At 44.4% G+C, this 23,058-nt stretch overlaps 1 protein-coding gene across 1 annotated transcript in view; it reads left to right on the forward strand.

Moving 5' to 3' along the window:
• The first annotated feature begins 3,864 nt into the window (after window positions 1-3,864).
• LAPTM5 (lysosomal protein transmembrane 5) overlaps window positions 3,865-23,058 on the forward strand; it is a 44,964-nt gene continuing 25,770 nt past the window's right edge. The window contains exon 1 of the mRNA XM_020983357.2: window positions 3,865-4,044. Within this exon, the coding sequence (XP_020839016.1) occupies window positions 3,958-4,044 (87 nt within the window). The 5' untranslated portion in view covers window positions 3,865-3,957. The remainder of the gene's footprint in view (window positions 4,045-23,058) is intronic.

A 23,058-nucleotide genomic window follows, 5' to 3' on the forward strand; every position in this document is an offset into this window, starting at 1 on the left:
CATTTCAAGCCATTTACCATCTGGTGCCAGCCAAACTCTCAGGCTTATTGCACGTGACTCCTCTTTGCTCCTTTTTTGTGTTTCAGCCAAGCTGGCCTTCTTGGATCCCCCCACTCTCCATAGCCTATTTCCAAGCCTTCTCTGGACACAGCCAGGACAAGGTATTTTTACAGCTTTACCAAGTTCAAGAATGGCACTTGCGCTGTATTACTTTCCACCCAAGGCTTTAAGCTGCGCCCTGGAGAGGTTAGTGTACTGCAGTGGAGGGAATGTGGGAGTTAGGGAGGTGTGGGTTTGAATTCTACCTCAGACAGCTCCCTGACCCTACATAAGCCTGGGGCAAGTTACCACAACTCTTTGAAACTCTGAGACTTCATTTGTAAAATAGCAGATGATAATAGCACTTGCTTCCTGGAGTTGTGATACTCAAATGAGAAAGCGGGTGCCTTAAAGCACCACAGTTATCCCTTCCACATGGAGTTGGGGGGGCAGGCTTAGGGGCGTAGCATCCCCATGCTCTGGAAAATCCACATAAAATTTTTTGGCCCTTCCTTTGTATCAGGGAAGAAGTCTGAATTTTTTTTTTCATTTTCTTTTGAGGGTATTTACAGTACCTTATTGTAAAATTTGTTAAAGTATTTGGTCACAGGCTATATTATACAATACTATACATATATTTTATGTATTTCTGAGTTTCTAAACTTTTTCCATGTTGTCTGCTGGCCTTTGTATGTCATCTATGGCTTCCACAAAACTCCCTCAAAATTCCATTTAATTTCTTATGCCCACAGCCATATGTCAAAACCACGTTGGGGAAAATTGTGTTGTGGAAAGGATAACTCTATAAATCTTGACTTATTTTTATTATAATTATTTCTTATATCACATGGGATTTAATTTATCACCAAATAAATCCCTTTGGGCAATGGCTGGTGTAATACTTTGGCTTTAAAGACGTGAATTTATTTTTTAAAAAGGGTCCATTTGTCCCTTATTGTGTCCCCCTGCATAGGTTGCCTTACATGGATCTCTCCCAACAAGGACAGTCCCCTACCAATGGGCTTGGGGACTGGCTAGGTGGCCACCTTCTTTGCTTATCCATAGTCCTAGTGCCAGCCAATTCCTTGCTCCCCACCCCATCCATCTTCCTGTGGATTTCTGAGATACTACAGTGTAGTGAGCGGCTCATGTTGTGAGGGCTGTCCTTCACATGTGGCACAGGCATGCTGCTGTGTAACTTGAAGGGAGGCAGAATTGACATCTTGAGCCTCTTCTCCCCCAACCCTATACAAGAGACAATTTAATTCCTGCCAGAAGGGGAAGCAGGAAGTTGGGGTGAGAGGTCACCATTCTGCTCTCCTCAGAGAGAGGCAGTGCGATCTTGGACTAGACGTAAATCTGTTTACTCCCTTAAATATTATTTGTCTAGGGGATGTGAGTTTTAGATTCAAGCTAATTTCTGATTGTTGTTTCAGTATTAGAGAGGAGAAGGACCCCAAGCTCCATATCTGAGGCTTGACTCCTTTCTTTCTGAATACCAGTTCCACAATAAACACATAAAGCAATTATCAAAGAAAACACATTCATTCAAATCAGTAGCAAATAAAAAATCAGAGAAAGTATACATAGGAGCATATATATGAAACAATACAGAGAGAAGGAGCTCTCCAATTGGGAGTGAGATAACTCAGTTCAATAGAGACAGAAACAGAGAGGGGGTGAGAGAGAGAGAGGGAGAGACACATACACACACACACACACACAGAGTGTGTGTGTGTGAGAGAGAGAGAGAGAGAGAGAGAGAAGAGAGAGAGAGAGAGAGAGCGAGCCAGAGAGACAGCGACAGAGAGAGACACACACACAGACAGAGAGAGAGGGAGAGAGATCGAGAGAGAGAGACAGAAAGACAGAGACAGAGAGAGAGATACACAGAGAGAGATATATATATATAGAGAGAGAGGGAGTGTCCCAGATCTCACCCAAGGGAAAGTTCCCCCAGGTCTCCAGTGTAGTAAGCTAGTGATGGGGACATGATGGAGACTACCAGCTCCTCTCATGTTGGCTTTTCCCCAGAGTCTTTTCCTTCAGCAATGTGAAGTGAGGTTGGCCCTTTCCAACTTCAGTCTTGAAGCTGGAAGCCAGAAGTGGGTAAAGTCCAGAGATTCAAAGAAGACTGAGGAGCAGGAGCTCTTCCACCTCCCCAGCTCAGTCCTGTCTCTCACCCAGATTCAGGACATGGATCTCCCCCAATACCAATGGACTTTGGGGCTGGGATTACAAAAGAATGCTTACCTTCATGTTTCACTGGGCCATGTGCATCCCAGGGCAGGCCTGCCAGATTGAGCTGTGTTTCAGGGTAATTCACATTTAACTTCATTTCCCCGAGAGAATTAACATGATTTGCTAAGTATGAGCCTCCTCCAATATAATTCCTTAAGAAGACTGCTTTTTAACTCCTGGGCCGTGGCCTTACTAGCTACCTCCTGGGTGGGTGGGTGGGTGGGGGTGGTGGAGAGCTGAAGTGGGACCAGAGACCATGCTCTGGAGAACTTCACCCTTTTAGCTCCAGAACTCCCATGGAATGGGGAGGGCCTCCTGTGGCCCACTATATCTAGGTGGTTCCAGCTGTTTTTAATTGTACTCCCGGGACATCTTTTCATCAACCAATGCTCTCTGCTAGTGTTCCTTGCCCCTACCTACTCCTTTTCAATTCTGCAATCATGATCAAATTAATACTGCCATTGCTACTGGAAACACAGGCCTGACCCTTTAGACTCCATTCACCATACTTGTAACTTTCAAAACAAAAATACCCCTTCCGGGTCACTACTGCCCTTTACATGTGGTCTGTCCGTACTGGAATGTAAGCCCCTGGAGGGCAAGGATAGTCTTGGTGTTTGTATCCTCACTACTCCCCTATCCTGGCTACCATTTACTACAAAGCTTGGTTTGTGCTAATTGCTTAATAAATGCTTTTTCATTCATCCCTTTTCTCTATCCCAAGTCTCTTCTTTCGACAATTCATGCTCTGTACAGCTGCCAGACTGATATTCCTAAAGCATAGTTTTTTGTTTGTTTTTTGCTAGGCAATGGGGTTAAGTGACTTGCCCAGGCTTACACAGCTAGTAAATGTTATGTGTCTGAGGTGGGATTTGAACTCAGGTCCTCCTGGATCCAGGGCCTCTAACCACTGTACCACCTAGCTGCCCCCCTAAAAGCATAGTTTTGATGACAGCTCTTCTCTGCTCAGGAATAAAATGCCCAACTCCTTTGGCTAGCTTTTAAAGTGTTTCACAACACAGCACACCTTTCTGGGCTTTTCACACATTCCTCACCTTTACTCACTTTTCAATCCAGCCAAACTGTCCCTCTTGCTGATTCCTTGTACATTTTCCCCCTATCTCTCACCTCCAGATCTTTGCATAGGTTGTGACTCATGCCTGGTATTCACTCCTCCTCACCTTTACCTCCTAGGTCCCCTAGCTCTCTTCAAAGCTCAACTCAAGGGCCACTTTACACATGAAACCTTTCCTGATCCTTACAGTTGTTGGTATCCTTTGAAAAGACTTTGTTTTTTGTGTATTCCCTTATCCGTGTATGCCTTGTTTCCTCCCTATAGAATATAAACTCCTTGAGGGAAGGAACCGTGTCATTTTTGTCTCAGCATCCTGGCTCAGTGCCTGGCACATAATAGGAAGGCCCTTGGGAACTTCATGGACAGTTGAATTGAATTGGATTGGAGATACACCCCATTGTCTTGAAACCCTCTCTCAGCAGGCTGGCCTTGGTCTCCAAAGAGGAAGGAAGTGAAATGGGGGTGGGGTGGGGTGGGGTGGAGAGGTGACTTCTCTTTTCTTTGCACTGGAGTCTAGACTGACTCTTTCATCTTCAGCAGACCTTGTCAGAAGCCAAGCAGGCAGACAGAGGGGCCACTGCCAGGTTGGGCAGCTAGCAATCATGGCCCTCAGAGTTGTCCCTACCCAGCGCATCTGCAACTGCTTCAATGTCAGGATTGCCACCACGGCCCTGGGCATCTACCACGTGGTAAGTGATGCCCGTCACACTTCCCTGGAGCCAGGGCCAGATGGGAAGCCGCCTGTTCTTCTCTGGGGCCTGAGAACGGCTCCTCTTCTACAAGTTTGGTTAGGTCCTCAGAAACTTGTCATTTTAACCTTTGTCTACCACCACCTCTAACGGTCTGTGTCTGTGTCATACCCACTGCATTAGCACAGAAGTTGGTATGTGCTGGGCCAGAGGAGGGGTGGAAGGAGGTAAGACAATTGGGCTGGCATGTCTGACCTGGCCATTGGTTCACAGTGTGGCCCTTTAAAAACTATGTTCTGTCCCTGGCCTTTAGTTTCCTCTGCTTTAAAATGAGGGTGTCTGAGGTCCCTTCTAGCTCCAAAAGATGCCTGGTTTTTGGTTTGAGTTCTGGGGTCTTCCCTTTATTACTCATGTGACCCTGGGCAGATGGCTTCCCTCAGTTTCCTTACCTTGGGCCTCAGTTTCCTTATGTGCAAATCGGGAGGTTGAACTAGATGATCTATGAGGTCCCTTCCCCATCTGGATGGCCACTCCAGCATGGATGTGCAATCCACAGATGGGCGGGACTGGTCTTGGAAGGAACATCTTTTTTTTTTGCTCCAAAGACCTCCCTTCGATTACCAAGCTGTAAAGGACATTGTCTCTCCTAGGTTTCACTTCTCCCAACCATGCTTCCTTGGTATTTTGCTTTGGTCTTGCCTTCCCATTCTTTTTGGCTTCCTGGCTTTGATCTTGCTGTCCTTAATGCTGAGCATGAATGCACTTCAGAGATGACAGGACACTCCTCCAGTTCAGCCCCAGGGGAGAAAGGAGACTTGTAAGGAGATGGTGCATTTGGACTCGAAGGGAAAGTGCTTGGTATTGGTTTCCATCACAGCTTTATCACTTGTGCTTAAGCCTCCTAGGAGGAGGCCAGCAGGGGAGAAAGAGGGTTCTAATGACCTGTGCACAGAGAGTGGATGAGGGAAAATTGGACAGAGTTGTTCAATGTAGAAATGCAGCTTTCTGGGAGAAAAAATAAGAACCCTGAGCTCCTTGAGCAAAATGAGATTCCTTCTGGCTCTGGAGGGGGAAAAAAAAAGATGAATTTGGAGGCAGCAGATCTTGGTTTGAACCCTGGCTTTGTCATTTATGCCTTTGTGACCTCTGGTGAGTCATTCACCTCTCCTGGCCTCAGTTTCATTATCTGCAAAATGAAATAGTTGGATGAAATGATCCCCAAGATCCTTCCCAGCACTAAATCTATAAGGCTATGAATCCGTGTATATATTAATGGTAATTAGGAAGGACACTGCTGACATAGATCAAGTCCTGATGAGTGCCACCAGGATGGGGAGGGGCCCCCAAGATCATGTTTGGTCAAAGGCATTGGGGTGATTAGGCAGCTAGATGGTGCAGTGGATAGAGCACCGGGCTTGGAACCAGGAAGGCTTATCTTCTGAGTTCAGAATCTGGCCTCAGACACTTCCTAGCTGTGTCACTCTGGGCAAATCGCTTCACCCTGTTGGCCTCAGTTCCTCATCTGTTAAAAAAAATGAGCTGGAGAAGGACATGGCAAACTACTCTGGTATCTTTGCCAAGAAAATCCCAAAGGGGATCACAAAGAATCAGACAGCATTGAAAGGACTCAACAACAAAATAGAATGTAAGGCTCCACTGGTCATACAGAGATGAATCCTCCCCTCAGAGGGATTACAGTCTAACCAGGGGACAAAACAGAGGAAGAAGAAGAAAAGAGAAGTTCAGAAGCCAGGTTCATAGGAGAGATCACTAACAGGTTGGAGTGGTCAGGAAAAGCTTTGTGGTAGGGAAAGGGTAGGAGGTGAGCTGTTCCTTAAAAGTTTAGAAGGTGAAGACTGGATAATGATGATGAGAGAAGGAGGCATCCTGGAAAGGGGGAATGGTGCAAGTGAGAGAGAAAAGGCGGGAATGAACCTGGGATACTTGAGCGATAGTGATGAACCCAAACTGACGGAAGAATGAGGTTTAGAGTGGGGCATAGATGAGATAAGGTTGAGGGTGACCAGATCCTGAAGAATAATAATAGCTTACCTTTATATGGTACTTTAAGGTTTGCAAAACATTTCATACACACACACAAACATATATATATATATATATATATATATATATATATATTATGTATGTATATATATATATATATATATATGTATATATACATATATCTCATTTGATCTTGATCTCTTGAGAAGCAGTGTTATTATTACCTTTGTTTTTCAGATGAGGAAATTGAGACTTGGAGAGTTTAGATCAGGTATGGGGAACCTGCATCCTCAAGGCCACATGTGGCCCTCTAGGTCCTCAAGTGCGGCCCTTTGACTGAATCCAAATGTCACAGAACAAATCCCCTTAATAAAAAGATTTGTTCTGGGAAACTTGGGCTCAGTCAAAATGCCACACCTAAGGACCTAGGCCACACTCGACCTCAAGGCCGCAAGTTCGCCACCCCTGGTTTAGCTGATATGATCAGATCAGCATGGGAAGATCTCTCTAGTGTCTTGCATAGGTTGTATTGGAAAGGTACGGCAGAAAGCAGGAGATTAGGTTGGAGGCTGTCGCCATAGCCCAACTGAGAGGCGAAGATCAGGGCTCTGGGTGTGAGTGGTCATCTGACCCATGGGGCAGCCTTCCCTGGAAATATCCCGTAAGTCCAAAGGCTGGCATTCACAAACCTAGACCATTTTGAGAGTGTCCCCAAAGGTAACAGATGTGTATGTGCCCCCCTGGGCTGGGCTGACACAGCAGCAAGCATCTGGATGGAAAAAAATGCAGTCATCCAGATGTTTCCGCCTTGCTTAGAGCTGGAGTCACTACCCTCAGTCGCGTACTGAGGACTCTGCCTAGCCATTGTTACTCGTGAACCCAGCCCTCCTGGGAGTAGCAGGCCAGTCAATTGTGTAGCCATTGCCCACAAGAAAAGGTCTCTTGGGTCTACTGAGACTAAGCCCTGTGATCTGGAGAGGGTATGGCTTTCCTGGTTCACTTGCGTAATTATGGCTGGCTCAGCCTGGGGAGCACACAATCACAGAGCCTCTGAATTGGAAAGGACCTCAGCGGCCATTCAGCCCAACTCTGTGCTTGATCTAGCATCCCTTCTACAAAATTCCCAATGAGTTTCTATCCACCTTTGCTTGAAGACTGTTAATGAGGGGAAGTGACTACTTCTGGAGAGACTCCCTTTATTTTTGGGTAGCTCCAACTGCCAAGTTCTTTTGATTGATCCTAAATCTGCTTTTCTGTAACTTCCTTCCATTATTCCTGGTTTTTCCACGCATAACAAGGCTCTCCCCTCTTTTCACAATAACCCTTCATATTCTTGAATGCAGTTACCATGTCCTCCACTATATCCTCTCTTTTCCATTCTAAACACTGTACGTTCCTTTAACCAATCCCAATAGGGTACCAGCTTGAGGCCTTTTGCCATCCTAGTTGGTTTTCCCTGGCTGCTCTTTAGCTTATCATCATCCTTCCTGAAATGTGGTACCCAGATCCAAACACAATATGGTCTGCCAATGGCAAGTGATGGGGTGCGGATGGAGTGGAATATTGCTCCCCCTTGTTCCTGAATGCAGCCCAAGATGGCATTGGCTTTTTTGGTTTCCACATCATACAGTTGACTCATAGCGAACTTGTTGTCCTCTAAAACCCCTGGATTGTTCTTCAGATGAATTGCTAACTATAGCCAGGTTTGCCTGCTGGCACCCAATCATAATGCAACTTGGAGCCTGTTCTTTGCCAACTGTGGCCTCTGACATGGTAGGTTCTCCACACCTGGCCAGGAGGTGTAACTGGAAGCTGCCTGAGTCAGACCAACTACATGGTTGTTGGAGGCAGTGTGGTACACGCAGTGGAAAGACCACTAGCTTTGGAGTCAGAAAGTCTAGCTTCAAGTCTTACCTCTGACACTTAGTGGCTTTGTGACTTGGGGCAAATCAATTAAACTGCCTGGAACTCAGTTTCCTTAACTATAAAATGAGGGGGTTGGATTAGATGGCCTCTTAGGTCCCTCCCAGCTCGAGATTTATGACCCTAGAGGACTCTGTATGGAAGGTGACCTGTGTGGGGCCAGGTGGGTTAAAATGTCAATATTTTAAGCCCAAATCTTATGCAAAGAAGTCTTTGGTCCCTGGAATGTGTTCACAGCATACTTAGAGGCAATAAGCCTCTGTAAGGCTGTCAAGATCTGCTCAGATTACTCATCTTGCCCACACCAATGATTGAGGAGGGGCTCCCAGGAAGAGTTTATTCATTGATCTACCTCAGAGGAGAGCAATGAGGGAGAGGAGTCATTGCCATTGCCTTGGGACTGGGTGAGGCTCTGCTGTAAAAGGGCAATGGAACTAGGGAGATTTCTGCAGAACTGAGCCTGGTGGTGGTGGTGGGGTGTGTGTGTGTGTGTGTGTGTGTGTGTGTGTGTGTGTGTGTGTATGTTTCCAAATCAGGTTAACTCCCATTTCTAATTGGATGATGATGACATCATCTGAGACAAGATATGAAGGATGCTGGCAGAGCAGGGACTAAAAACATCTCCTCCACTGGCCTCCCGAGGTGCTGCCAAGAATGCCCTAGAAATCCATTGCTTTGGTTTAAGTAAGACACAAGAGAAGCTATGTAGCATCCTGGAAAAAACTCTTGACTGGCCATCAGAAGCTTTCATTTGAGTCCTGACCATCCCCTTGTTAGCTGTGTGATTTTGGGTAAAGTACTTGGCCTTTCTGAGGCCTAGCTTCCCTCCTGTGTGATAAGGATGAAATGACAGCAGTCCCATGGTCAAGAAAGTGCCGCCAAGTCCCAAATAAATGTGAGTCACTTATCGAGGCAAAAATGTCAATCGGGAAAGGGCCTCAGAGGTCACCCAGTCCCACCCATGCCTGAAGGGGAAATCAGTGGATTGGAATCAGAAGACAGAGACTTGAAACCCCACTTTGGCCCCCAGCCCAGTGCTTCTTCTACCCCACTTAAAAGTGGATTCACTTTATGTATCTTGACCTTGACCCTGGATGATCCTGAAGCCGACACTCTCTAATGGACCCTTTGCAAAGTCCCACGGCAGAGACTTTGTTCCTGTCTCCAAAGTCTCAGGAGCAGAAACTCAGCATTCATGTGAGGATGGAGCATGAATTTCAAATGTTTCTGCTTGCCCCAGACCCCCAGAGTTGCCCATCTAGGAAATATCCTCTAAATGTCCAATACTTCCTATGGTCCTAACTAGAATCCATCTCTTCCTTGGTCTGTTCACCCAAAATGGCAGGCATCCCACCTTGCCTTATAATTATGTGATCCCATGCACTAGACTGTGAGCTCTGGGAGAACAGGGCCCAGGTGTGATCTGCCTGTATGTCTCTTTGTGCCCACTAAAGATTTGAATACAGCCAGTGCCCAGGGTTTCTTGAATGTCTGAATGAGTAGAACTAACAGCCTATGGGAACTAAAAGAATGAGCTGTGGGGAAGGTAGAAACTGAAGCCCGACAGCCTCTGGGCAGCTTCCTGAGTGACATTTGAAAGTTGATGTTTGTGGGATAAAAATAGCTTCTTGACTGTTTGTCAGGGACAGCGGCTGAGCATCTGCTGGCAGTCGGTGCCCTTATTTAGCCGAGCATGGCGGAAATCAGCAGCCCCCTCGGGCACACTGTGTGTGCTCAGGAGAAAGGACTGGCCTGGTATCTTGCCACTTTGGGTGCTTCCTTTTTATCTCTTGCTCAACTTTTTTGCAATGATAATGATCAGGTGAGCAACGAAAGGAAGGGTGGGGAGAGGGTGAAGCTTCTCTGCCTTCATTCCTTCCTCCCAGTGGGGTGGCCCATCAAGGAAGACCAGAGACAGAGTGTATTTTGGGTGTCTTCCTGCCTCCTTCTCTGTGACCCTCTTTCTCTAGGGTGCTCAGTACCCTCATGCTGCCTCTACTCTAGCCCAGATGCCCTGGAAGTTTTCATAAGCTCTGGGTCCTTCCTGTATCCCCTACTGTTTGAAACTGGCCTATGTGCCATGTGGCAGGGACTCAGGGTCAGGTTCTTGCACTTCTGAGTGAATCTGTACCATCAATTTTTTTTAAATTAAAATTTTTTAAATTAAATTTTTTCAAGAACAAAAAATCTATTTTTCTCCCTTCTCTTGGGGTGGGGAACAACAAAAACCTTTCTAACAAAGAGACAGTAAACAAATTCCCACTGGTCATGTCCAAAATCTTAAGAGACATTTGCTAAGCTTTTGCTATGTGTCAGGCGCTGTGCTAAGCAAAAATAATTCCTGCTCTCAAAGAACTCACACTCTATTCGGGGTGGCAACAAGTACATATATAGGTGTATACAAGCTACATACAGAGTAGATGGAAGGGAATCTGAGCAGGGAAGCATTAGCAGCTGGGAGATCCAGGAAAGGCTGTCTGCAGAAGGTGGGATTTCAAATGATTAATCAATCAATCAACACTTATTAAACACTTGAGCTGAGTCTTGCAGGAAGCCAGGGAAACTAGAAGATAGAAGTGAGGAAGGAGAATATTCCAAGCAGAGGGGACAGCTAGTGCAAAGACATGGTGTGGGGAGGATGGAGTGTTGTGTTTGAGGAACAGCAGGAGGGCCATAGTCATTGGATTTGGCTTCATGTGGAAAGGAGCCAAGGGTAAGAAGACTGGAGAAGTGGGAAGGGGCCAGCTTGTGAAAGGCTTTCAATGTCGAAAGAGAAATTTACGTTTGATCCTGGATGTAATAGGATTCCATTGGAGTTCATTGAGAAGAGGAATGACATACATGGTCAGAGCTACATTAACAAAATTGTTTAAACAATTAAGGGTTTAAATTCTCTCTTCCCCCATTTTCCCCTGTCCCCCAGTTCTAAAAACTGAAAATGAAAGTCTACAGGCTCAGCAAACCATATTAGCTCTTCCTGTAGCTTCTGATGTGTCTGTGGAGAAGTCAATGTTTGGTGCAAATCTGAAAAAGAAAGAAATCTAAAACCCTTGTAACAAATATGCATAGTTAAGCAAAATAAACTCCCACATTGACCATGTCTGGAAATGTATTTCTCATTCTTCACATTGAGTGTTCCCTTCTCTGTCAGGAGATGCGTAATATGTCCTCTGAAATCATGGATGGTCACCACATTGATCAAATTCTTACATCTTTCTAAGTTGTTTGTCAGACCTACAATTTAGGAAAGTCACCTTGTGGCAAAGAAGTGGAAACAACTTTTTTTCCCCCAAACTTGAGATATAATTCATCCCTATCCTCACTGTATTAGATTTAAAAAGCAACAGGTCTTATGGGAATCTTCTCGATCACACAGCAAGTAAAAGATTGGTGTCACTGTTGAACGTGAAAATCTAATACAACCTAATAAGACAGGTTGATTAAGAATTTACAACATAGCAAAAATTCATTCATGAAAATTTAGCACTATGGACAGATGCATCCTTTCAGCATGCATAGACAAACAAGTTGTATGCATTTATTAACCATGGTGCCAAGTTACAATAATATTGCTTTTCTGTATTACAGGAAATACCTTTCACTAACAGTTATAGATATTTCATACACGTCTAAATACACAAAGATAAATTATATATCATAAAGGGTAAAAGAAAAGATGCCTATCAACTGGGGAATGGTTGAACAAACTAGTGAATGAAATGGAATACTACTGTGTCATAAGAAATGATCAAAGAGAGAGTTTCAGACAAACCTGGGATGACTTACATGGGATGAAGCAGAGTGACCAGAACCAGAACAATTTATATGATAATAGCATTGTAAAGGCAAACAATTTGGAAAGACTTCAGAACTCTGAGTGATGTAATAACCAACCACAATTCCAAAAGACCGATGAAAAAGAATGCTTCCTGACAGAGAGCCAATGGACTCAAGATGCAGAATAAGATATATATTTTTCGACATGGCTGATATAGGAATTAGTTTTTGCTTGGCTATGAATATTTGTTGCAAGGGTTTTGGTTTTCTTTTCTAGTGGAAGGGGCAGGTGAAAGGGAGAGAAAATTAACATTTAATTAAAAATAAGAAAAATCACCTTAACAGCTAGATGAAGGATGGATAAGAGTTGGGAAAGATTTAAGGAGGAAGACCAGTCAGAAGTCTATTACGAATAGTCCAGGCAGGAGGGGCTGAGGTGATGTATGTACAAAATATTTATACAAAGCAATTTTTCAGGATAAGGAGAGGAGGAAGGTTCCTAACCACTGGAGGGATCCGGAAAGACCTTGTGTGAGAAATGGGTCTGCAGCTCAGCTTTGGGTGGAGCTAGGAATTCTAAGAGGTGGGTTTGGGTAGGAGAAATATTCTGGCCATGGGAGAGAGCAATGCAAAAGCCCAGAGGTGAAAGATGAAAGTGTTATGTGTGTGCCCAGTGAGTGTCTCTTGTGCGAAAGCACTGTGGACACTGAGTCATTAATGGAGAGCTCATACCCCAGGCTCCGAGGTTCCACACAGATGGGGAGGGTTATAGCCTGGAAAAGATGAGACTTGGGTGGGAGGGGGGGTACAGCATGATGGTTGTCTTCAAATATTTCCAGGGATGGGTAGATACATTTGATGTGTTCTGATTATTGGAGATAGGTTGGGGTGAGCGATGGGGAAGAACAAGGACAAAGGCAAATTCAAGGAATGTTTATGGAGGCCTGCCTGCTATGTGCAAGAGGAGGAAGCATTGGAATGCAGCTACAAAGCTGGGCTTGGGGTAATGAAGATTGAGTTCAGATTTCACCTCTGATCCTCACGAGCTGTATGACCCTAGGCAAGTCACTTAACTTCTCAACTGAGTTAATATTTGTAAAATGTTTAGCACAGATACCTGGCACATAATAGATACTTAATAAATGTATGTTTCCTTTTCCCTTTCTCTCAGGAAGTTCCCTGGGACTCAGTCACTGCAAGGTACTATGCTAAATGCTAGGGATATAAAGAGGAAAAATCATAGTCCTCATCCTCAAGAAGTCATTGAGGAAGAGGAAGATGGTGAATAATAGCAGCTAAAATCTATATAGCCCTTTAAGGCTTCCATAGCACTCTGTTGTAACAATAGCTCATATTTACATAGAACTTTATAAGTATCTCATTTGATCCTCATAACAACCCTGGGAGTTAGGTGCTATGATTATCTCCATTTTACAGATGAAAAAACTGAGGTACAGAGTGGTTAAATAACATTCCAAGGATCACATAGCTAGTAAAGCATTTGAGGTTAAATTTGAACTCAGGTCATCTTGACTCCATGTCCAAAACTCTATCCACTATCCCACATAGACTCTTCTATGTATATTACCTCCCTTGAGTCTCATAACAATCCTGTGAGATAGATGCTAGCTATTATTAACCCCATTATACAGATGAAGTCACTGAGGCTGGTGAAAGTTAAATGATTTCTCTGGTATCATATAATGGAATAAATGTCTGAGGCAGGATTTGAACCCAGGTCTTTCTGACTTCAAACCCAATATGCTATGCAACATCTTTCTAGTTTCCATTCAAGTAGGGAGGGATCATTTTTTAAAGAGACTATGGGAGGCTTTATGGAGCAACTGAATTGGGGCCTTGAAGAACCTGAAATGGAAAGATGAGGGTGGGAATGAGATCTCATTCTAGTTCTTAGGCTGGCTTGTACAAGTATTTGAAGATGGGAGAGGGCAAGATGAAATCAGGACTATCTAACAGCTCGGTTTGATTAGAACATACAGTGTGTGAAGGAAGTCCTGTGAATTATAACTGAGAAGTCAGGTAGGAGCCAAGTCTGTGGAGGGACTTGAATGTCAGTCCAAAGAATTTCTAGTTTATTTGGTAGACAATGGGGAACCACTGAAGATTTTTGAGCAAGAGAGTGATAAGATTTGATTTGTGCATTAGAAAGATTTCTTTGGTGGCTGTGAGGAGTATGAGTTATAGAGGGTAAGGAGACTGTAAGGAGGCTCTTGAATTTGTCTGGGTGAGCAGTTCCAGAAGCCTGAGCTAAGGCTATGATGGTGTGTTAATGGAGAAGTAGGAGTGGGCACAGGAGATGCAAAGGGGGTGAAACTGAAAAGACCTGGCCACTAGTTGGCTGTGGAGAGTGTGGTGGGTGAAAATCGACCAATCAATGAGCAATCATTTATTAAGCATTTACTCTGTGCCAGGTCCTATGTATAAAGAAGGAGAGACAAAGATATATCCAAGGATTTGAGCTTGGGTGGCTTGGAGGATGTTGGAACCATCAACAGAAAGAGAGGTGTTAGGAAGTACAGCAATTTTAGGGGGAAAGATGAGTTCAACTTTGAACATGGAGAGTCTGTGATATTGACAAGACATCCAGGTGGACATGTTCAGCAGGCAGTCAGAGATGTGGGCATGGAGCTTGCAGCATTCTCTCCTCTCCTCTCCTCTCCTCTCCTCTCCTCTCTCTCTCTCTCTCCTCTCCTCTCCTCTCCTCTCCTCCTCTCCTCTCCTCTCCTCTCCTCTCCTCTCCTCTCCTCTCCTCTCCTCTCCTCTCCTCTCCTCTCCTCTCCTCTCCTCTCCTCTCCTCTCCTCTTTTCTCCTCTCTTCATCTCTCTCTGTTTTTACACACATACATACAGACACAGCTTAATAGAATCAGTGTGGTGCTGGGCTTGGTGTCAGAAATAACTGCATTCAAATCCTACTTCAGTTACTTGCTATGATTCATGTAGCTGTAGTACCTACCCTTAGAGTCATTGGTGAGATCCAAATGAAAGTATGTAGGTTAAATTCTTTGTCATCTTAAAAGCCCTATAGAAATCCCAGTGATTATTATTATCTGCATAGAGGTATTAATTGAAACCGTAAGAGTAGATGAGATAAAGAAGAAGGCAAGTAGAGAGAGAGAGAGAGAGTAAAGAAGAGGATATAAGGTAGAGTCTTGGGAAATATCAACATTTAGGAGTCAGGAGAGGGAATCAGTATAGAGGATTGAGAACGATCAGAGATGTAGGAGAATATTCAACATTGTCCCAGAAGCCAAGGGATGGAAGACTATTCAGGACTCGTGTAGACAACACCATCCAAAACTGCAGAGAAATCAAAGAGAATGAACAGACCTTTGGATTTGGTACCTAGGACATCATTAGTGACCTTGGGGAGATGATTTTCGTTGGAATGGCAAGGAGGAAAGTCAGATTTCAGAGGGTTAGGGAGTGGGGTGGGAGGTGAGACATTGGAGGCATTTAGCAAAAAGTCTCTTTAAAACTGGGTTCTTAACCTTTTGTGTGTTGTAGACTTATTTGACAGTCTGGTGAAGTTATTATTCTCAGAGTAATGCTTTTAAATTAATAAAATAAAATCTATAGGATTACAAAAGAATCCAGTTATATTGAAATACGATTGTCAAAATATTAAAAAACCAAGTTCATGGATTCCAAAAGTTTGGTTTAGAAGTTTGGTGGTGAAGGAGAGGATCACAAGCATAGTAGGGCAACATTATTAAGGTGTTGAGGAGACTGGAGACCCTGCCCTGCAAGGAGAGGAATGTTTATCATGGAAGACATAGAAGGGACTTACCTGGGTATTAGAAAAACAGTTAAGTGGGGAGGGGTTTGACTGATTTAGAACTGATGCCACTTGCACCTAAACAATGGGTCAGATTGAGGTTCTAGGTAAGTGGGAATTTCCTAACAATTAGGGATGGGTATAGTAGAGTGGGCTATCTTGGGAGATGTTGGCTTCCCTATCACCACACGTCTTCAACAAAGGATACATTTCCCTAGGGCCTAGCTCCGCATCTGCCACAAGTAGGCACTAAATAAGTGGATTGATAACAAATGTCTGCCAATTGATATTCTAAAGATACTATGTTCTACAATGCCAATTTATGTGCCAATTAAACATTGATATTACATTCCTATTGCATGTACAGATTGGACTAGATGACCTCTGAATTCTTTTTAACTTTGAGATTCTGTCAGAAAGACAGGACCAGAGCTTGGAGGAGTAGGAAAACCAAGGGAAAGAGTTTTTTTTTAAATAACAGCCCTAATATATGAATCCTAAAAATATTTCTAGGAAGATGGAAAAGAACAATAGAGAGGGATATATTAAAGAGGAGAGAGAGAGAGGGAATGGTTAATAGAAAACAGTCCTGGTTACGAGAGGGGATGGGATGGGATGGGATGGAGAGCATTAGAGTGAGGCTAAAGTTAGCTTTGATGAGCAGTGGGGCTGCCTCATCTGAGAAGACAGGTGAGGAAAAAAGAAGATAGGTAAAAATGGGGTAGATTTCAGCACACAGAAGAAAAAATCTCAATGAGAGAAGAGGCAAGGTGCTCCCTCTCTGCATATTAGTTTCAACTGGCTAAGGATTACATAGCAGAGTAACTGAAAGAATTTGTGATCTCCTGGAGAAGAAACCATCTTTTCCCATCCTATCCATCTTTGGGGCATCTTCTGCTCTGATCTAAACTTCCCTCCACACTGCATCTGACAGTGAACCTGACACAAGGGTTATGGACCGTTCATTTCTTTATATAGCAGTTGCATAAACAATAGCCAACGAAAGGCTAAAAAATGCAAGGAAAGAGAAGGGTGGCATGAAAGGACTGGCCAAGAGTTTATTGGAAATAACAGCAGCCAATGCAAAAGCTTCTAAGTGTAGCAGCTGCAGGGGCTTCCTCAGCTCAGTCCCTTTCTCACTCACGGATCTGAAGTTGAAGTGATATCGGGGGAATAGTTCAGTTAAAGGAGCAGTGTCTTTCCCAACCCTTGAGTCAAGGAGGGAAAATGGAGTCCATCTCATCTAAATCATTGCTCAGTAAGTGCTCAGTTTTTAGTAGCAGCAGGACCCTACTGACAGCTTTTAGAATCTTCTTGGAGGCGATGAATGCTTGACATTGCAAAATCCACATGGTGTCGTTATGGAGGACAGCTGCCACTTGAACCCTCTTGACCTCTGTTCCTGTCTCCTCTTTCTCCCCAAATTCCTTGTTAACAATCCCATAAGCCCCCTTGTTTGATAACATCAGTGGCTTGTAGAATCTTGGGAAATCATCTTCCTCTCCATGGTTATTCTGAAGAAAGGCCAGATTCCAACAAAGAGTAAAACAGCAAAAACAACAATAACAAAACCAAACAAAATTAACCAACCCGTTTACTTCTTCTGATAGCATGAATAGTGTTCCACACCCATAGTTCTCCACTTATTCAAAGACAGAAAAGAGTTGTATTTTCTTATCTGTTCCACATGGTTAAATTTGGTCATTATAATCACACGGACTTAATTATTTTTTTCCAACACTTTCATTTTACAGATGAAGAAACCGAGGTACAGAGAGATTAAATGAAAGGTTCAAAGTCACATAATTAGTAAATGGCAAAACTGCCCAGACTCCAAATCTAATATTCCTTTCCCTGTGCCATGCTTCTAATTATGGGGTTATTGCTGGGAGTTATATCCCTTCTCCCTCCCCCTCCCAATTCTACCACCTCACACTGTGATACATATACACAGGAAGCCAGGGCTTTATTTTAAGCCTGGGGGGCACTAGCCTGGAACCAGGAATGTATTCTGGGCAATATGTAAAGACAGTGTGAGAGGTGACGCACCTAGGACTTCCTGTAAAAGTGCATCACCCTTTGTATAATAAATCCCTCCTCTTGGCCTGGGTCTGGGGCCACTCCTGGGTGACAGCCATGTGGCGAAAAGATTTGTGGGCTATGGCCTTTGGGAGTTTAGGGAGTGAGCTTAGAGGAGTGGTCCAGCCTATTCGGTCCAAGGCAATGTCTCTGGCTAATGTCGAAAGATAATATCAAATCAAATCAATTCATCTAGCATCATAAACTGACAGAATTTTATTAGTGGAAAGAATGCAAAAGAGAAGGCATTACCATCTGCTTTGCCTATGCGCCCTAAGGACTGTAGGACTTCTCCATCTTACTTGCAGCTCAAACCTTCAAACCCCCATCAGAATGTGAGCCCTGGAGAGCAGCGGCTGTCTCACTTTTTTGTTTTTCTCCCCAGCGTGTAGCACATAGTAAGCACTTAATAAATGCTTCATTTACTCATGGATCCATTCATTCATTCATTCATTCATTCATTCATTCATTCATTTATTTATTCATTCATTCATTCATTCATTTATTTATTTATCTATTCACTTATTCATTTATTTATTTATTTATTTATTCATTTATTTATTTATTTATTCATGCCTCAGGGGATTGTGTCTAGGGTGGTCACCTGTCTCTCTGGATGAGGTGCCTGAAAGAGTCAAGTTGCTAGATTAGTGATTAAAAGAAGAGACTGCTGGGAGGGACAACCGCCATACTGGGTGGCACAGTGGGTAGAGCAGAGTCAAGAAGACCCAAGTTCGAATATGGCCTCAGATACTTATTAGTTGTAGGGTGAGGGGCAAGTGAAGTCACTGTTCTCTGCCTATTTCTGCATCTGTAAACTGAAGATAATAATTACATTTGGCTCCCAGGGTTGTCATGAAATAGTATTTGTTATCATTATCATTGTTGTTGTTATTATCATTCCACATCTTATGGACATGAATGTCAGAAGCCCTTTCTGTATCCCAGTATGAAAGCGTGTCTGAGTTGGAAGGGCCCCTGAGGTGGTCCGGTCCAATACATGCTTGAGTAAGAGTCTCTTCTGTATATCCTCAAGAAATAATCTTCCAGCCTTTGTTTGAAAATATACAGGAAGAGGGAGCCCATTGCCTTCTAGGGGTCGCTCATCCTACCTGTGGACGGCTCCAATCTTCTCTACACAGAATGACAATTGGTCTTCCATCCAGTGTTCCTAGTTTTACCCTCAGGGGGCCAAGCACAAGAAGGCTAACTCCCCTTCTGACAATTCTTCAAATCCTTGAAGACAACTACTGCGTCTACCCTGCCCCCCCTCCCCTTCCATCCCACTCCTAGTTCCCCTTTCTCCGGGCTAAACATCCCTAGACTTTTCAACAGACGCTCCTATGGAGGGATCTTCCTTATTTTTTCCTTGTAGCTTACTACTTAATATGTATTTCTTGATTGACTTGTCTTCCTTTGGAAACTCTCCAATGTCCTTCCTAAAGTGTGCCCATAACTGACCCCAGTACTCCAGTTGGCCCCTGACCAAGGCAGAAGACAATGAGACTGTCAGCTCACTGGGGCCGTATCCTCTCCTGTCTCTTCTGGGGTTTCAGATTCCGTTATCCTGGAGAGATTGCCTGAATCTCCCCTGATTTAACTTACTCCAATTTCCTCTTGGTGTCTTGACTACATGGCAAACGATTGGCCTTCCAGAGCATAGAACTGGTGTGCGAGCCCTCTCCTGTGAGGGTCCCCCCCGCAACGAAAATGTGCAGTGTGAGAAAGTATGAATAGGCTGGTGCGTGACCATGACCTGGGGAACCAGGGCCCTGTCTATCTGGCTGTGGATCTGGCACTAGGTGTCTGGGGCTGGGGAAAGGGGGCTGGAGAGGGGAAAGCTCCAAAAAGAGAGGAGATTTTAGTCAGGGGGAAACTCTTTGGACTAGGAGGGGCCTAAATGTCTCAGGCAGCTGGAGGCTGTGGCCTGGCTGGTGGGAAGGAAGGAATGCAGACTTCTTGGAGGGACAGGCCGGATTTTGGAACAAGAGGAGACTGGACCTGGGAAATTGGAAAGATTATCCAGTAATAAGGCAATAGTATTAGTGTGGATTTCAGCTCCACAGACAGTTATTACTGGCTTCCGGTGGCGGGAGATAGGGAGCAGGAGGGGAGGGCATCTGGAAAGAAGGGAAAGTGGATTTGGGAGAACAGAAGACTGAGTGAGGAGAATAGGAGGAAACGTGCCTGGGAAGGGGCTGAGGGAGAGAGTCTAGTCTGGCCTTTGGAGCCCAAGTGTAGTTTGGGAGATGCTGAGAATCGACCAGTTCAAATTCCAGAAAGCCTTTGCCAATCCCTCTTAAATCTAGTGCCTTCCCTCTGGTGATTATCACCGATTTATCCTGTCTATATTTTGTTCGTAAATCATTGTTAGCATGTTGTCTCTCCCATTAGAGAGAGTCCACGCTCTTAAGGAGACTCCAGGGTTTTTTGCCTTTCTTAATATTTCTAGTGCTTAGCACAGCGTCTGACACACAGTAGACTCTTGTTAAATGTTTATTGACTGACTGACTGACTGATAGCATTATCAATGCCTTCTCCTCTAAGGCCGCCTTCCACCTAGACCATATGTCACAATTCATGTACAAAGAGTCCTTCCAAAATTTTAGAATGCAAGCTCTGTGAGGGCAGGGGCTTTTTTTTTTTTGCTCTTTCTTCATATCCTCAGTCCTTAGGGCAGTGCCTGTGGTAAGTGCTTAATAAATACTTGTTGGTTGATAAGAGATGGGGGAAGGGGTTTGTTGGGTGACCCTGGGCTATCATGCACTTGCTGTGCTATGTCGGGAAGGTCTCTTTCCATCTCTGTTCTTTTCTTTGTGGTTTCCCTATTTGATGCCAAAGGACTCACTACTTCCTGTCCATGGCAAGAGGTTTATCTCCTGAATTCAGGAAGAGAACCCGTCTCTCCCTTGCATCTGGGTGCCCCTGGCACATAGGCAGAATAAGACAGCAGGAGAATCTCCTCCACTGAGAAGAGAAATCCCGCATGTGGCACTATCCCTCCTTTGGGATTAGTTTTTGGATTTTGGCCTCTGTGGAGGCAGCTCAGTTAAAGAGCCCCCAGGACAGACAACCCAAAAGCTCTGGGCAGGGGTGTGAAAATGGGAGTGGAGGAAAGGGAACAAGAGAGAGAAGGGGGCCATTAGTTTCATCCAAGCAGCTAGTGGATAGAAGGCTCAGACTGGTGTCAGGAAGACAGTTCAAATCCTGCCTCAGACAGTTACTAGCTGTGTGACTCTGGGCAAATCACTTAGCCTCTGCCTACTTCAATTTCTTCAACCAGCAAATGGGGACAATAATAGCACTTGTCTCCCGGGGTTGTTGTGAGGATTAAATGAGATAATATTTATAAGGCTCTTAGCACAGTGCCCGGCACATAGTAGGTGCTATATAAATAGTAGTTATTATTCATATTATTTTAGTGTTATTATTATTACTTTCTCCCATGGGCCTCAGTTTCCTCATTTGTAAAAACTGAGGGGAGGATTACACTAAATGACATCTCAAGTCCTTCTATCTGTGATCATAGAGTCTCTGGGCCTCAGTTTGCTTTTATCTGTAAAGTGGGGATGAGCTTACCAGTCTGGCCTCCCTTTGGGAATTATGAAGATCAGAGGCAAGGCTGTGTATGAAAATTCCTAAGGGATGAAATCCTCTGCAAATGTACAATCATAATGATGATAAGCAGGCGGCACGAGACAAACTGAATGAGCATTGGCTCTGGAGTCAGAGGACCTGAGTTCAAATTTGACCCCTGACACTTAGTACCTCTGTGACCTTAGACAAGTCACTTAGCTTTCCAAGGCCTCAATTTGCTCATCTGTAAATTGCGAGTGTTGGACCAGAAGTCATATAAGTCCCTTCCAGCTCTACATCTGTGATTTATAAAAATGATAGTGATAACGAGTCTCAATGGTTTCCTTAGCAGGGTAGGGGACCTCGAGGCACCAAAGAGGGAATCCTTAGTGAGACATAAAGAGAAGGAGGAGAGGTCACAGATTTTGGGGATGCAGGTTCATTGCAGAAGGGGAAGGGGAGTGAATCGGTTCAGTTCCCTTCTTAGAGAAGCCGCCAACACCGTGGCTGGGGAGAGAAGAGCCAGAGGGGGTGAAACTCTGTCAGCTGAACTCAGCACCAGCTGAGGTGCCCCGTTATTGCAGAAAGACGGAGGAGCTCTGTTAGATAACACATTTAAGGAGAGGTCCCTGATGTGGGCACAGCTCTGAGGCTCTTCCCTGGTTCATGGACTGATGGGAAGATAGCTAGGGGGAAAGAGTGTGTTATATCTGCTTGTCCCTTCCCTGGGCACACTGGGTTCTGTGGCAGTACTTACGTTTAGAACCTAGGTCCTTTGACTCCAAAACCAGAGACTCTAGTCCAGAGACTTCCCACTGTGCCAGGTTGCCTCCAGTAGGGAAGAGCTTATCCAGTAGGAGGAGGCTAACTGTAGTTTCTAATGCTTCAGAGACCTCAAGGAGGATGAGGTCATTGGTGACCTTGGAGGGAAAAAGCTGCTTCTGTGAGTGGTTGGGATTGGAAGCCAGACTGCAGGGAACTGAAGACAGATTGAGTGCGGTGGCTATGGGCGCAGGCCACTCATACAAAATGGTCATTTCTCCCTTCTATTTTCTCCTTTTGGGATTCTTCCTCTTTTTTTTCCCCTTGTGTTTTTTCCGAGCTGATAGAGTCTTTAGAACACAGAACGTCAGAGCTGGGAGGGGACTTAGAACACAGAATGTCAGAACTGGGTGGGACATTAGAACACAAGATGTCAGAACTGGGAGGGGACTTAAACACAAAATGTCAGAACTGGGTGGGACATTAGAACATAGACTGTAAGAGGTGAGAGGGCCCTTAGAACACCGAAAGTCAGGACTGGGAAGGCCTGTTAGTACACAGAATGTCAGGACCAAAGAGACCTTAGAACACAGAATGTCAGAACTGAAGAGAATTTAGGACATAATTTCAGAGCTGGAAAGAGCCTTAGAGATTATCTAGTCCACCCACCTTCGTTTGACAAATAAGAAAACTGAGTGCCAGAGAAGTTTAGTGATTTATTTGAAAATCACGGAGTGGAGAGAGGAGATTTATAGTTGAGAGGAAATTTGAACTCAGGCCTTGTGACTCCCAGACTATATTTTATTCACTACACCTTGGTGCTTATTTGATCCTTATGGAAAAAAAAAGTTGGGAGAGGGGCAATTGGGGCTCCTTGGCTGAATTAATACTTGTAGCAAGAGTCAAAACAGACCCATCTTTCTATTTCTGCCTCTTGTTTCTTCACTGCTGTTGCTACTTTTCCTGGGCAGATCAGAGGCCCACCTTCATCCCACATGGGGGCTTCCACTGGGCAAAGATTTTCTGATAAAGATCATTGGTCTGGGGGTCAGGAATCCTGCCCCTCATTCTGCCTCTGCCTCTAACTCTCTGTGC

Source organism: Phascolarctos cinereus, unplaced genomic scaffold, assembly GCF_003287225.1.
Source record: "Phascolarctos cinereus isolate Bilbo 61053 unplaced genomic scaffold, phaCin_HiC Scaffold_726;HRSCAF=1367, whole genome shotgun sequence".
Taxonomy (NCBI): Eukaryota; Metazoa; Chordata; class Mammalia; order Diprotodontia; family Phascolarctidae; genus Phascolarctos; species Phascolarctos cinereus.